This window comes from Marmota monax, unplaced genomic scaffold (assembly GCF_021218885.2).
Source record: "Marmota monax isolate L192 unplaced genomic scaffold, Marmota_monax_Labrador192_F-V1.1 WCK01_AAM20220418_F8-fsc00017, whole genome shotgun sequence".
Taxonomy (NCBI): domain Eukaryota; kingdom Metazoa; phylum Chordata; class Mammalia; order Rodentia; family Sciuridae; genus Marmota; species Marmota monax.
Genome location: NW_026695241.1, coordinates 2826713 through 2842399, shown reverse-complemented (window position 1 = coordinate 2842399; position 15687 = coordinate 2826713). Strand labels below are relative to the sequence as shown.

General features: G+C 52.3%; 1 protein-coding gene across 1 annotated transcript; it reads right to left on the bottom strand.

Moving 5' to 3' along the window:
* Positions 1 to 326: 326 nt before the first annotated feature.
* Positions 327 to 15534, bottom strand: Serpina12 (serpin family A member 12). The gene is made up of 5 exons (XM_046441099.2): positions 15380 to 15534; positions 9347 to 9997; positions 7300 to 7570; positions 1972 to 2119; positions 327 to 569 (listed from the first exon to the last, which is right to left on the bottom strand). Exons 2-5 carry the CDS (start codon positions 9978 to 9980, stop codon positions 378 to 380), a joined length of 1245 nt encoding a protein of 414 aa, XP_046297055.1. The 5' UTR covers positions 9981 to 9997; positions 15380 to 15534; the 3' UTR covers positions 327 to 377.
* Positions 15535 to 15687: the final 153 nt, after the last annotated feature.

Genomic DNA, 15687 nt, shown 5'->3' with positions numbered 1-15687 from the left:
TGAACTCGGGTCACTCTCATGCCAACCCCTAGGCACTTGCTGTGGCTCACACATTCCCCCAAATACCCACCTCAACCCACAGACTTGGCATAGGGAGGATCGTTTGTTGATTGAAAAACAAAGGCCCTTTGCCTGCCAGGGAGGGGACACTGGCAAGTGGGTGCAGTGTGGTGCAGGGTCCCCAAGTCTGAGAGGGCGAGGAGGGATCTCCAGGACGTGATGGAGCACAGGAGTCCCAAAAGCCCACAGTGGCGCTCACTGGGCACCCTTGGGACATAGTGACCATAGGGACTGAGTTAGAATGTGCCTGGGGCCTCCAGCCCAAGGAGGTTCAGCCTCAGGCCATGGTTGAGTGCTGCAGGCAGCAGGAAGACCCTTTATTTACCAGAAGGGTTAACAATCTTTGCCAAGAAGATCATGGAAGGTGTGAGTTTCTCATAGACCATCAACATGAAGGGTCTGTTCAACTTGACATTTTGTGGAGTCTCCATGGGCAGTGTCTGCGCTCCAGAGCCTGCAGCCCCTTCTGTCCCCTTCTCATCCATCTTCAGCTCAGCCTTGTGCACAGCCTGTGGGAATCAAAAGCAAGGTCAGTGCCTGCCAAGACACTCAGAGGCCATGATGGGCAGAAGCAAGAGACCAGAGAGGGAGACAACTTAGCCAAAGTTACTCAGCACAGCTGAAATGTGCCAAGGTTCCCGGCTTTTCTGCTGTCATTGTGGAATGATATTTGACAAACAGATGCAGCCTGAAGATGGTGTATATGTGTGTCGGTGGGGGGGGGGGGGTCAGTGATAACAGGGAGACAAGGGGCTAATTACCCTTCCCATAAATTTCAGGGGACCTTCAATCATGATGGTGGCAGAAAGGGTCTATGGAGTCTTAGCTCAACCTGATGGATGATTGAGAGGGAGCCAGATTCCAGATTAGCCTCTGGAGATGTCTCAGCCCCAGATCTACCCCAGTGGCCTCAGCATCTAAGACCAGGTGACAGGTTCTGGAGAATGGATGGTCCCTTGTGAGACACTGACAAACTTCTTTCTTGTCTACAAAATTCCAACAGTTTTCCTTGCAGGAAACTGGCCAGTATCCTCTGCTAGCGTCAGGGGTACCTGGATACCTCACTAGAGAAGAGAAAGGAGCCGTGGAACTCAGTGAAGGCCCGTGGGAAGGGGAAGCCGGCGGCCTTCAACATTTGGGAACTCTCCAAACTAAAGTAGAAAAACTAACAGCTAGAAAATTCTATCGGCTACGTGTTTCTTTCTTTTTGCTAGCTGGAAGATAAAGCTGGATCTGTCTTCGGATTCAAAACGGTTGGCTCAGCTTGGTCACCCATATTGCTCCGGCAGTGGCTGGAGCCTCCCTTCACCCACAGGTACCAGCCCTCACCTGCTGCCTTTGGCCACGCCCCTCCCTCCCATGGACCATCCCCCACACTCTTCTCCCACTCTGAAATCCTTCCCCTTGCCGTGCCCTTTTCACCCCAAAGTAGGTCTGCTGGACAATACACAGGACATTCAGTCAATTTTGAATTCAAGATAAGTCATGAATACATTTAACCAAAAATATGTCTCATGCAATAATTTTTATGCTAAAAAAAACCCATTATTTATCTGAATATCGAATTTAACTGAGTGTCTCCTATTGTCCCTGCTAAATCTGGTGCCCCACCTGCCCCGTGCTCTAGGCCTGGTAAATATTCCAGGACCTCATCAGTTTGTGGCATTGAATCAGCTTTCAACATAGCACCAAGAGAGTGGCAGTTCCAGTGCTAAAGACTGGAATCAAAGGCTTGAGGAGGCCTTAGGGGTTTCCCTGGACCACAGAGCTGGTCGGAGGAGAGCCAGACTCCAGCCCGGCCGGTGTGGCAGGTGGCAAGGCTGCTTCCTCCCTGGCCTGGCCCCTGTGCGGTGCCTCTGCCAGGCAGTGTGGCGCGCCCTCTGCTGGAGGGCAGCGGCAGGGCAGCCTTACCTCGCTCACTTTGAGGCTGCGGTAGGGGGATATTCGGGTGAGGTCACCGTTCTCCTCAAAGATTTTACTGATGCCCAGTTGGGAGAGAGTGTTCTTCAGGTTATAGGTACCAGAGATGTGGAGCCTGGGCACGAACACATTGACAACCCTGGGGAGGTAAAAGTGACAGGCGTGAGCAGGAAAGTCCTACTTGGGCAAAAAGAAAGATGACAGTCATCGCACACAGGACCAGGTCCTCTCTTCTTCTCTGCCTGCCCTCTGTCCCTCCCCCTGGAATCTCGTTCAGTCCTAGGACCTGGAATACCAAGAGCTGGCCAGACGACTCCCAAGTCTACCTTTCCACTCATTCATTCATTCATTCAATCATCCAGCAAATACTTATTAAGTGCCTGCTGAATACCAGATGCTGTTCTAGGTGCTTGAGATGAACCTGTGAACAGAACAGGCAAAGATCCCTGCCCCTGACCCGTGTTCCAGCAGGGAGGACAGATCATGGAATGGACACAGCGAAAAGCACTGAGGGCATATTCGCAAATGCGGGAGGCGGCAAGTGCTACAGGAAAAAAATGAAATATAAACCAAATTTCAGGGATGCTGGGCAAATCTTGAAGGAGGCAGGGACCCAGTCGAATGGGCCTTTTTGCTGAAGGGAACCTGGAAACCCAGTAGAGTTTCCACTGGAGGAGTGACGTGGTCCCTTCAGGGTTTAGAGGGACCCTCCGTCCACTCCATTAAGAGCACCCTCGTGGTATTGGGGTGGGGGTGAGTGAGGAGGTGATGCGAGGTGACCCCCCTCCATGGCAGTCAGGTGTTGGGGTCACAGTGGTGGAGGCGAGAGGCCAGGTTCCAGAGTCAGTTTACAGCAGGGCCAGCCGAGATTCCTGACAGGCTGATGGAAGGGCTCAGGGGAAGCCATAGATGGAGGACGACTCCCGGGATTTAAATTGGGCGGGTCATCCTGGGAAGGCCCTGCAGCGGGGCTCAGTACGGCAGTCTAGACGGGGCAGGCTAAGATCCTATTAGACTCCCCCGGAAAGTGGGGGGATGCTGGGGAAACAGGCAGAGTCAGGACCCTGGAGTTCAGGTGAGAGATCTGGCACCCTGGGCCTGGGGGTGGGGGGATGGTGCTGAAGCCCAGGGCGCTGCTCGCTGAGGGGGAAATCCCAACAGGAATGGGCGGAGGCCGGAGGCCATGGCGCTGAGTCCAGCACAGGAGAGGAGGAGGAGGAGCCCACGGGGAGGCAGAGCTGGTGCCGTGGGAGGAGCCCACGGGAGACAGAGCTGGTGCCGTGGGAGGAGTCAACGGGAGACAGAGCTGGTGCCGTGGGAGGAGTCAACGGGAGACAGAGCTGGTGCCGTGGGAGGAGCCAACGGGAGACAGAGCTGGTGCCGTGGGAGGAGTCAACGGGAGACAGAGCTGGTGCCGTGGGAGGAGCCCACGGGGAGACAGAGCTGTGCTGTGGGAGGAGCCCACGGGGAGACAGAGGTAGTGCTGTGGTGGGAGGAGCCAACGGGAGACAGAGCTGGTGCCGTGGGAGGAGCCCACGGGAGACAGAGCTGTGCCGTGGGAGGAGCCCACGGGGAGACAGAGCTGGTGCCGTGGGAGGAGCCCACGGGGAGACAGAGCTGTGCCGTGGGAGGAGCCCACGGGGAGACAGAGCTGTGCCGTGGGAGGAGCCCACGGGGAGACAGAGCTGTGCCGTGGGAGGAGCCAATGGGAGACAGAGCTGGTGCCGTGGGAGGAGCCCACGGGAGACAGAGGTAGTGCCGTGGGAGGAGCCACGGGGAGACAGAGCTGTGCCGTGGGAGGAGCCCACGGGAGACAGAGCTAGTGCCGTGGGAGGAGCCCACGGGAGACAGAGCTGTGCCGTGGGAGGAGCCCACGGGGAGACAGAGGTAGTGCTGTGGTGGGAGGAGCCAACGGGAGACAGAGCTGGTGCCGTGGGAGGAGCCTACGGGGAGACAGAGCTGTGCCGTGGGAGGAGCCCACGGGAGACAGAGCTGTGCCGTGGGAGGAGCCCACGGGGAGACAGAGCTGTGCCGTGGGAGGAGCCCACGGGAGACAGAGCTGTGCCGTGGGAGGAGCCCACGGGGAGACAGAGGTAGTGCCGTGGGAGGAGCCCACGGGGAGACAGAGGTAGTGCCGTGGGAGGAGCCCACGGGGAGACAGAGGTAGTGCCGTGGGAGGAGCCCACGGGGAGACAGAGCTGTGCCGTGGGAGGAGCCCACGGGGAGACAGAGGTAGTGCCGTGGGAGGAGCCCACGGGAGACAGAGCTGGTGCCGTGGGAGGAGCCCACGGGGAGACAGAGCTGTGCCGTGGGAGGAGCCCACGGGGAGACAGAGCTGTGCCGTGGGAGGAGCCCACGGGGAGACAGAGCTGGTGCCGTGGGAGGAGCCCACGGGGAGACAGAGGTAGTGCTGTGGGAGGAGCCCACGGGGAGACAGAGGTAGTGCCGTGGGAGGAGCCCACGGGGACACAGAGGTAGTGCTGTGGGAGGAGCCCACGGGGAGACAGAGCTGGTGCCGTGGGAGGAGCCCACGGGGAGACAGAGCTGGTGCCGTGGGAGGAGCCCACGGGGAGACAGAGGTAGTGCTGTGGTAGTGCTGTGGCGTTTTTGGCAAGTGGGGAAGGAGGAGCCCCAAACTGACCCTGGACCCCCCAACATGGGCACCCTGAGTAATGATGAGAAGGAGCTGTGAGGATGAAAGGATAGGAGATGGGGACAGTGACTCGAGGGGACAGTGACTCGTGGCAAAGCTTCAGGCTTTTACCTGCAGAGGGGAGATCAGAGTGGAGTGATACCTAACAGGGAAACAACAGCATTTGGGGCTCCCTGCAGGCCAGCGCCAGGGTGACAGGCCCGCCTCACACCTGCTCTGTGTTTCCTGCACAGAAGCCACTCTGTGAGCTGTGAGCCATCCCTGGGCCCCTGATCCAAAAACTAATGGCATCTGGACCTCTGATGGAGATAACTCAGTAGGGATCAGAAGCGTTGGCTGCTGCAGAGAAGCAAGGAGAGAGTTTCCAGGGCGACATCACTGAGCAGTCAGAGGACACAGGATCCCAGGTGCTAGTGGGGAGATCAGCTTTAGTGACTTCCAAGTGAAGCCAGAAAACGTGAACCAATGCTGGAAGGTAAAATGAGATTTTTAGTCTGGGGTGAGACTCTCAAATTGTATTATAAGTAAAAAGGGCAAATTCAAAGCCCCAGCAGCTCTGTGCCTAGTGAAGTTGAAGCTTTGTTTCCCCTGGGAAAACAAAAACTGAGTTTTTGCTCTGGGGAGTCAGAGCAGCAGGATTTGTAGGCTAAACTCCAACCTGTAATTTGTGGGTGTATTTTAGTTGTGCATCTGTTGATGTGGTTACTTCTCTTTTGGAGAAAGGGGTGTTTTTTTTTCCCTTTGGCCTCTCTTAGGCTGTCCAGTCTGGAGGGGACTTCAGACAAAACTCACTGGAATAGCCCACCTGCTCTCTGCTCCTGTAGAGGACAACCAGAGGTCTGGGCTGCTCCTGCCTGCACTTTAAGATAACCCGACAACCTGACAGCCAGACTGAAAGAGTTCAGAAGGTAGGAACACTGCCTGTCGGGTTCTGATGACATGCAATCCCCCCTGGGGACCTCAGGCAAGTCCCCTAGCTGATAAGAAGCTCTGGGGTTTCCTATGGAGGAGGGGGCATTACTGCCACTGGTCATTCCAGGCCACAGAGCTTAGGAGGCAGGATGTATCTGGTGAAAGGGATCCTCCTCTCATGGCCTTCTGCCAGGGAGGTCCCATCTCAAGTCATGGGGATGCTGGGAACAGTCTCATGGGGTGGGGGAGGCAGACCAGGTCCTAGGATATGGAGGGGGGCCCTGGAAGAGACCCTGAGGGCAGGGTGCACATGGATTTCATGAGAAGTTATTTAAGTTATTCCTGTCCGGTGAGGAGCTTTGTTTCCCCTGTCCCCAGGCCTCTGAGAAGGCTGGTGCCAACCTGCAGGAAATCTCAAAACATCTTTCCCACACCTGGGCAGGAATCAAAGGGAGGGCTGTGGGCCTCATTCTGAAGGCAGAGACATGGCAACAGTTTCCAGGAGCCTCTGTGTGCAGTTAGGGGTAGCTCAATGGTCACAGTACACAAGCTGCAGAGGGCCAGGGAGAGGGAACTTGCAGTCCCAGTGCTAGCACCAGAATGGCAGCCCTGTGAGAAATTGTCACCAATAACTTGGAGATGCTCTGGGGCATCAGCAAAACTGTAGTGGACCCAGCCACTGTGCTTTCAACACCGATGGCAATAGGACCACAGTCTCTGTCACAAAGCCAGAAAGTACGGGTGAACTGAGGGCCAAGGGCCTGACATTCTTCCCATATCTCACCTCCTTTCACTTTCCACACCTCTCAGGCCCCTAGAGAGGCCCCCAAGACACCCCTGTGAACTCTACAACTCTGTGGGGCACAGGCTGGAAGCTGCCCATCCCTTTGGGGCACCCCGTGTTAACAGAAGCCTGCATTTTACGTCAGGGGGTGAGCTGCCATGCGGGCTTCCCCCTGAGGATGGAGACCACGCTGCAGGACACCTGTCATTCAGTAATCCTGGGGTTCCAAGGATCTGCTGAGAGTTTTAGAGCCCTCCTCTTCAACCAATCAGAAGGAAGGGGAAAGAAGTCACATTGGTGCATGGCCTCTTCGAAGGTCCTACAAGGCTGGCACTGCTAAGGCCAAATCACAGAAGAGAACCCAGGCCTCACCCAAACCCCTATTTTTTCTCCAGCTCCCACAGCAGGGAGGAAAGGCAGGGGTGGCAGAGCCCTCCTGGGGTGACCTGCCACTCAGCTCCACCTCCCCCAACACTGGCGTGATCAGAAGCATCTGGAGCCAGAATTTCCCTGTCAGGAGCTTTCAGGTAACTAGATAGCAAAGCTGTGTTCTGCAGTTCCTTAAGGGCGCCTTGCCCCATGGATGCCCAGTCCACCCTAGCATCGTCTCTTTCTCTCTTGGTGCCTCCTCCTGGTGCCCAGTTCCCACAATCATCATAGCAGAGGCTCAGTAAAGACATCCATTGCTTCTCTCCCTTCCACACACAGCCTTAAAGTCTTAGCTCAAATTTCACCTCCCCTGGGAAGCCCTCCCTGACCTCTACCACACTCCCAGTTTTACTGCCTCTCCAAGGTCAAGTGTTTTTATGTTCTTACACTTCTCCAGTCTACCTCCTACCCTAATAGAAGTGTCTCAAAGAGGCCAGAAGAGGGCTTGGCTGTGTGGTAAGAGCTTCATAAATTTGGGATGAAAGAAATAAAGAGTGGGGGGGGGGAGCAAGACACTCCTTACACCAGGCTCCCTCTTTACCTTTTTGACATTAATCTTTTCCATCTGCCAAAAATATTCGCCTGCAAGCCCTCCTCCAATTGCTTCATTTTGCCCTCCTCGGGAAGAACGAAGGTGGCCGTGATGTTCCCACGGTAGGGGATCTCCAGGAGCGTGCAGGACAGCTGGTCGTCATAGCCCACGTCATACATGCCTCCGTGGAACATCATGGGCACCTTCACTGTTTTGCTTTTGTCCACAAAGAAATTTTCCTCTTTAGTTTCTTTTGGATCAAATCTGTGTTGCCACCTGGCTTAGGATTGAAAGGCAAAGTGAGATGAGTGTCCAGAGAGAAAGGAGGCGTCCAGATCCAAATAATCACCAGCCTCTGTCCACGAAGATTCAGAGAAAGAGGTCTGGGTATTCTAGGGCACCAGGGAAGAACTCCAGGAGGCTGCCCTCTTCCTGTGCCCCGGATACTTCCTGTGAGATGGACTCAGGTCCAGTGACATGTTCTCAAAGAAATGAGGATTAGGGATGAGGAGGTGATGAGAGCAGTAAACTGTCCTGAGCAAAGGTTCTCCTAAGGCTGAGAAAGCCTGGAGATCATGTCCCAATGTTGGGGACTGGACTGAATTAGTGTGGCTCTTTGGGAGTGACTTGAATGAAGATGCCTGGCTCTATTTCAAGTCATCCCTGAAAAAGTCACTCTCACCTGGGGCCAAGAAAACTAATGGGACACGCTGCCCTTGGGAGCTGGCTGAAGAGGAATGAACGCTCAATTCTGGGTGTTTGATCTCTCTTTCTTGATCCTGAGGATGCTTTGACCCCATCACACGTAAACTCAGATCTGTGTCTTTTCTAACCTGCTACCCTCACAGATCTCAGAATAGGTCCCTGGGAGCCAATCCCTGGGTTCAAATCCTGGCCTCACTGCTCTAAAAGCATAACCTTGATAAGTGTCTCAATCTCCCTGGGCTTCAGTGTCCTTAATTTGAAGAATAAGGATATTGACAGATACCTCATAGGTTCACTTGGAGACTTGGTGGGATAAAGCAGCCAAGCTCAATAGCTGGATATAGTGATCATTGAGTGGATGGTGGCCACCATCAGCATTATTGGTGTCACTGTTGTTCCTGAGGTGATGTAGGGGATGTAAGCCCTTTGAGAAATCCCAAATTCATTTTTCTTTCCCTCTGGCTTGGACAGACTGTGATTTTGGATTTTCCCCCCTCAGTAACCATCAATTTCCTTGTGAAATTTGGGAGAACTGAACCATGGTATTGACAGCCCTGTAGAGATCTTGTCTAAACTGAGGGGTGTTGGCCTCTGTGATTTTCACCTATTTTGGCCAACCTCTGCGTGTGCACATGGTATGTGAGTGGTCATGTGCAGAGGGGGGAACGAAGGTCTATTTCAGGTTTTCTCTTAGACACGGGGAAGTTAGGCAATCTGATGAGGAGAATAAGGTACCCCCCAAACTCATCATCTCCACCACCAAAACACAATCACCATCCTGGACGAATACTTGGTGTAGTGGAAAAATACCCAGCCCAAGGCCAAGAGAGAGGGGTTCCAATCCTGACTGTCACTGACTGGCTCTGAAACATGGATGAGTAATTAATCTGTCCCTGATTTTCATTTTTTTTCCTCATCTAAGAAATGAAGATGAGAATGTCACTCCAACCACATCAACTAGTGTCATGTTAGGATAATCAGTGATAATGAAAATGGACATATAGAGAACAATTTAGACTTCATGAAGCCCTTTTCACAAACATTTTCACCTCGATTCCCAAACACAACCAGATGGGTTATATGTAAATGGTATTCAATTTAAAGACAAAGAAAATGACTACAATGTTTATGATGACTAGCATCCACTCGATATTCACTATACCACTGAAACTTATCTAACTGCGTCTTTAAAAAGCCCTATATGGTATCTATCAATATCCTCATTCTATGAAGTGAGAGATTCATTACGTAGAAATTCAAGGTCAAGAGCAAGCAAGAGGCCAACCCAGGTTTTTAATCCATGCCTCTTGGCCATCCCCTCCTCTCCACACCAGCATGTCTCAAACCTTACCTTGAAAGTAAATGAAGTTTGCCAGAATCAGCACAGTGCCAGGGTCTATACTGCTGATCAGGTTGTTGATCAACCCCTGGGTTTTCTGACTGACATAGTTGTTGATCTGCTTCTGAGTATATTCCAAGTCCTGGAAGTTGGTGGGCACGGTTTCTGCTTCATACATATTCTTGGTCTCTCTCAGGAAGTTCCGTTGTAGCTTCAGCTTCTGATCCAGGAACAGAACGTTTCCGACCGCCAGCTTGGTGCCCTGCTTCTCCTGGTTCAGCTTGCGGATGAGGTAATAGAACCCCCGGTGAAGGTCTCTGGCGGGCATCTCCCTGAAGCTGAAACCCTGCTTAATCTCTTCCAGGGTGGAGTCCTGGGCGCCCAGGGACAGCATGGAGAAGGCAGTGGAGATGCTCAGTGGGGAGAAGAAGATGTTCTGCCTGGAGCCTCTGGAGGCCAGCTTCTTGAGCAGCTTGAAGCCAAACTCCATGTTGCGCTTTGCCAGCTCATGGGCGATCCTCTTTGCTTTCAACCCTTGGGTCTGGCTCAGCTCTCCATAGCTGAGTCGAGAGACATTGGGCGAGAGAAGCCCTTCTGTGGCGAGGAGGCCAGCCAGAAACAGGGCCAGGCCCAGTGGGAGGTTCATTGTCCTTGGGGATTGTCCTGTTGAGTAGTAGATCTCAGGTTAGCAGAGAAAATCAAAGGAGATCCACTGTCCCACCTTATCCACGTGGAAGACCAGGTGGAAGAAGAAACGCAGTGACTAACAGGGGCTGTATGTAGAGGCTGCTGAGTGCTTTGACATCCAGGATGACATTTATAGCCTCCCTATATCTCCATTTTATAAGTGAGAGACCTGGGTGTTCCCTGGCACTGCACCCTTGCTCTGTCCCTTGTCTTCCTGGTCCTGGGCCCCTCAAGAGTGATAGCTCTTGTTCACTTCCCTCCCCATCTTATGGTAGCAGCGAATCCATTCCTTTGAGGAACATCTACTCTCCACCTCATCATAAGAATGCCCCACAGTGTGGGCATGGGACCCAGAACACGCCATCAAAATTCATCCTTTATGTCACACTGATTAAGAAATCAGAGTGTGACCAAAATCAAATTAATGGGTGTCTTTCCTGGAGAATGCAAATTTCTCTTAATTATGGGGTGACTGGCTTAATGATAAAGCCCCCAAAACTGAATGTGGTCCTGACTTCTACATGGAGAGAAGACAGGGAGAGATGGAAAGAGAGAAATAGACAGTGGCACATCATGACATCTTTGGAGTCCTTGGATCAACCTTTACCGGATGCCCATCCACCTTCATTTTTCTAAGTTATAAGAGCCAATGGATTTTGATTTTAGGGTTGGATGATTTGAGTTGGACTTTTTTTTTTCCTTATAACCAAAAGGAGTGTGACTAATTTGCAGAATTGGTGCTCTTTGTGTAAGATCACGTGACCTCTAGGTGATGGACATCCTCTACAGGAGAAAGAACTCTGCCTCCAGTAAACCTCCTCCCAAGGAAGGGAAGGGGTGGTGGCATGGAGAGGAAAAGCCACATCTTCCTGGCTGCAGGAGGGCTCTCTCATCAAAAGCCTCTCAGCTCTGATACCTCCCAATGGCACTGTGAGCTTTCTGGGGACAAGAATTTTGTTGGATGTTTTCCTTCCATCTATCGCTCTCCTAAGGCTACGGAGAGCCACCAAAGCCTGATGTCTACAACGTGTGTTGATTTTTCTGGTCGAGTACACTGCTTCCATTGGCTTTTACTAATTTACATGGAAAGCGAAGGCAGATCTCTTTGCTGGGTCCTCTGTTACATCACTTACTGTGTAACCCTAACTGACATCTCCAGGAGTCTGTAATCCCCAGGAAAGGATGAGCTCCTCAGCAGGGAAGCTGTCCCTGGTTGCTTCAGACTGGTTTCCCTGGAAGCAGGTGCATGTCAGGGATTGACAGCTGTCTTAGGAGGAGGCTGCAGGAAGTGAGGGGACCAGGACCAGAAAGAGAAGGAGTAGACCCAGGATGCAGACCTGGTAACATCCAGCTCTGCTCCAATCCTCGGGTCAGGATTCTGGAGAGCTCCCTTTTGGAGTGCATCAGACAGCTGGTGACTGTGATCAGTCCCCAGGGTGCAGGACATGGCATATATAATTTCCTGGGACATTAACCACTCTCAACTCCTCCTTCAGGCCGCCCAGGTGCCTCTACTTTTAGCTCCAAGGCAGGACCTGATTGGTGGAGGGCAATCTCCTTATCCTGCTACTGATTGGTCCAGGCGATTGGCCTAATCCAATGAGGGCAAGTTCAGGGAGGGGCATGTGACTCGAGTGGTCCAATGAGGGTGAGCTTTAGAATTGTTTAGTGGTTTGCTGGGAGTGCGCCCTCAGTCTTCCCTGGATGTCCTGGGCTGCAGACTGTGGCAGCTAGGGAAGGGACTCGACACTGCCCCAGGGGGAAGGGAAAACAAGCCAGAGCACAAAGAGGACGTATGGCAGGGCTTTGCAGAGAAACTGGGGCCAGCACCCACCCTCCCTGCACGCTGGCAGTGAGGTTGAGTTACGTGGTCAAGGTCCTGAAGCCAGAAGCATCTTGACAAGTATTATGCGCATATATTTCAATGCCAGAACCATCAAGTGGGGGCTCCATGCTCTGGCCTAACGTCCTCTGGAGTTTGTGGCATTCTGGAAAGAATCTCCTGAGCCCAGGAGTTCTCTAAGCACCTCCCACTCTCCAGGACGATGTTTTGGTAAAAATTAAAAATAATTGGTGATGAGCCCAGACTCCATGGGTGATCTGAAAATAGATTGTAGGTGAGAAATGGGTAGAATCCTTAATTATGCTTCAGATAAACAAAAGAAAATAGATAATGGAAAGGAGCCAATCTCAGGAGTTCCCGGGGCTGAACTGTGTTTTCCAAAGGCTGCCTGGATTAAAAATAGAAATTTCTGTTATTCCCAGTGGATTGCCAGCCATGCCGTGTGCTGTTTCAAGTCCTCTCTACCAGTAGAGAGGCTTGGACATGTCACTCAGTAGCTGGAAGGAGGGTTGCCAGCCACCTGAGGGGCAAAGCCTGGAGCAACAGGGTAGGAGCTGGGCGTGTAAGGCAGGATGGGGCAGGCAGAAAGGCTCGGCGTGACATGAGCTGACTGGCTGTGCAGTGGAACTTCCGTGCTGACCCCCATCAAGTTGTACCTACTACAGTTTCAGAAGTGAGAACTGATCCGAGAATTAAAGTCCAGGCATTGGTCTTCTCCCACATACACATTGGGGCACCAGGCCAATCTCTTTACCCTCTAGGGTGTCTGTAAGTATCTTTGCCTATTAGCTTGAGGGTACTATGGAGTTTGGCCTCTTCCCACTAGACGCTGCTGCTCAGCTGGTTGCCTTACCCCAGGGGACGCAGTGCACTTGCTGGCTGGGTCTCAGCCTCCCTTACCTCTACAAGCCTGTATCCCAGCGGTCTCTGGGCATCCCTTCCAGCAACCCCCAAGTGTGAAGGGCCTGGCCTTGCTCCCCACCAGCCCACACTAGTCCCACTGTGGGCCTTTCCATGTCATCACAGATGCTAAAGTGACCCACATTTGCCAGATGCCTGAGCAGGCTCAATTTTTTGTTCCATCAATTAAAATAGCTGAGCAACTGGTTATTACCCAATGAATTGATAGGTTACTCTCCTACGTTGAGCAATTCTTGGTTGGGTTTTAATTTGGAATGTGTGTGTGTGTGTGTGTGTGTGTGTGTGTTTGGTTGTCACCTGAACTAAATAAAATCAAGAGGAAAAAGAACAAGATAGAAACAGAACCCTGTGGGACACCAAGGGGCACAGAGGGCTACTAAAGTAAGTGTCTCCATTCCCTGACTATTCTACCCCATGTTCCCTATTCATTTAGAAAAATAATTTCCTTCTCCTGTGACTAGATGAAACAGTGTCTCACTGACCCACAAGACAGACCCCACCCAAGTGAGAAGCCATCTGCTCTGGCAGCACAGGTGCTGCAAATCCCCACCCTGCAGAAAGGGGTCCCCATAGGAGGGATGGGGACACCACCCCCACTTCCCTCTGCCCCTCTAAATTCCCCTCTAAATGAGGTATGATAGTGGGCTTAATAATCCATCCCTCAGTGTCCATGGCGGGGGGGTGAGTTTCAGGATCCCCCAAGGACGCCAAAATCCTTGGATGTTTAAGTCCTTCCATAAAACAGCACAGTCCTTCCACGTAGCCTACATGCACCCTCCCAAGTGCTTTAAATCACCTCTACATTTCTGATAATGCCTAATGTGACGTGTTACATAAGTAGTTGTCATACTCTATCGATTAGGGAATAGGCAAGGAAAAAAAAAACTGAACATTTCAGACTTGCCCCAAATATTTTTGATCTGAGATTGGCTGGATCCCTGGGTGTGGCTACAGAGGGGTCACTGGTGAGACTTGTGATTTTACAAAGTGCTTCCTCATTTATCGCCAGCAGGTTGGGGAAACAAGATTGGGGAGCCACCAGGGGACATATTGGCTGCTAAGGTCTGCTCCTGCACAGAGGTGGGACCCCTCACTTCAGGGGAAAGGCCTCCCCTGCCTCCCCCCACCCTTGCTAATGTCTAGTCTCCTACCTCTCTCCTCTGTGATGAAGCTGGCTGGCCAGGAAAAGTTGTGTGACATCCTTCCTCAAGCCAATGGGACAATGTATAGAAAGCTCAGACAAGTTCCCATCCCCAAAGTCTTCAGCCCAACAGAGCGAGCATCAAGCAACCAGAATGTTCCCTTGGACACATCAGTCATTCCTTCCTACACCGAGGAAGGAACCCCAAGCCCTCCGAGACCCCAGCTTATCTCAGACTCTTTCTGGAGTCCCTGATAAAGTGCGTAGAACTTGGGTACACTCATTGTCCTCCCTGGGGCTCAAAGAAGTGAAGGGACTTTCCTAGAGGTGTGCCTTGGCCTCTCAAAATAAGACTGAACCAAAGCCCTGAACTTGAAGAGACATCCCAGGTATGGTCTGTGGTCTACCCATTTTAAAAGATTGAAATTGTTTTAAGATGAAAATTGTTCTACACATTTTAGAGATTAAATAATTATTTTTCAAAGCAAGTTTAGAGCTAAGTAGTGCTACGGTCCCTCCTCTTCCCTCTGTGGGAAGTGGGAGAAGCCCCATAAAAGAATTCTACTGACCATCGCCATATCTTTTATATTCCTTCCTGGGAAACACAGGATGGAGCCTCCCCACTTATTAATTTGCCCCGAGGATTTCTGTCTTTTTAGGAAATACTTTATGTGCTGTCACTGGAGCCAGGTAGTGGGACCCTGTGACAATGCCCAAGGAATGGCCCACATAGATGCTGCAGAATAAGCAAACAGGGAGCTCTCACACCTGAGAAGAGAAGCCCAGACCAGCCCCACAGACTCCTCCAAACCCTCAAGAACTTTCCACCTCTTTGCCTGGCTGGTCCTCCTCCCCTGCAGTGACTTCATTCTAGAATGAGGGAATACAGGGGCTGAAAAGTCTGAGTGGCCATTAACTTCAGGCCCACTTGTGCTATAAAGGGGCAGCCCAGGCCCAGCGTGAACAGAGACTAGCGTCACAGTGTGTTGCAGCCGCGGGTCAGCATGGAATCCAGTTAGTGGAGGCAATTCCTCAAAAACGCTCTAAACAGGCAGCTTAGCCTCACTTTCCATGATCTGGTGGGTTGATGGATACAGCCTGTGTCCTGGGAAGAGCTGAAGGTACACAGACAGCTCACGTACAAGGCTGACCATGGCCAGAGCCAGAGGTCAGAGGTGGACTCCAGTTGGAAGGGCCGCCTCACCTCTCAAGACCACCTCCGTCCTTACACCCCTCAGGCTGTCCCTAGAAGCCCATGGGAATGCATCTGGGCCTCCATGGAGGCTGCCCTGCAAACTCCCCCAGGGGAGTTCCCCAACTGTGGGAATTCCCCTAGAATTTTCTTCAAGACACCCTCCTTGGACAGTACTATCCATCCCCTCAATCTGAGCCAACTTCCTGAGGAATACACAGGAATCCCTGGTTTTTTCCACAGGGAAGGTTTCATACTCACAGCCTCCAGGAGGAATCTGCTGGGCTGGCCAAATGGATCTGCCCTTCTTGCTTTATTATTTATACTTCCATGGCCTCCTGGAAAGATCAAGTGCAGGCCAATAGAATTAGCTGGCCTGAGTGGGCAGGCGGTGGGGTTCCAGGAGCAATGGCCACACCACTTCCCCGGGGGCTTCTCCTCGCACAGGAGGCTGCGACCACGCCCACTGGGCTGGGGCTTTCTGAAGGAGTCCATTCAGGTCTTTTGCAACCACTCTGTTTCCCAACCGCCATCTGGGTCTGGAGACTGGAGTATTCTACAGGTGGAGC

Bases quoted from the DNA above. Each gene is read 5' to 3' on its own strand.
- Serpina12 (XM_046441099.2), bottom strand. From the start codon at position 9,980: ATGAACCTCCCACTGGGCCTGGCCCTGTTTCTGGCTGGCCTCCTCGCC. The intron at 7,571-9,346 runs GTAAGGTTTGAG...TTCAATCCTAAG, and splicing joins AAACTTCATTTACTTTCAAG to CCAGGTGGCAACACAGATTT. The intron at 570-1,971 runs GTAAGGCTGCCC...TGATTCCCACAG, and splicing joins GCAGCCTCAAAGTGAGCGAG to GCTGTGCACAAGGCTGAGCT.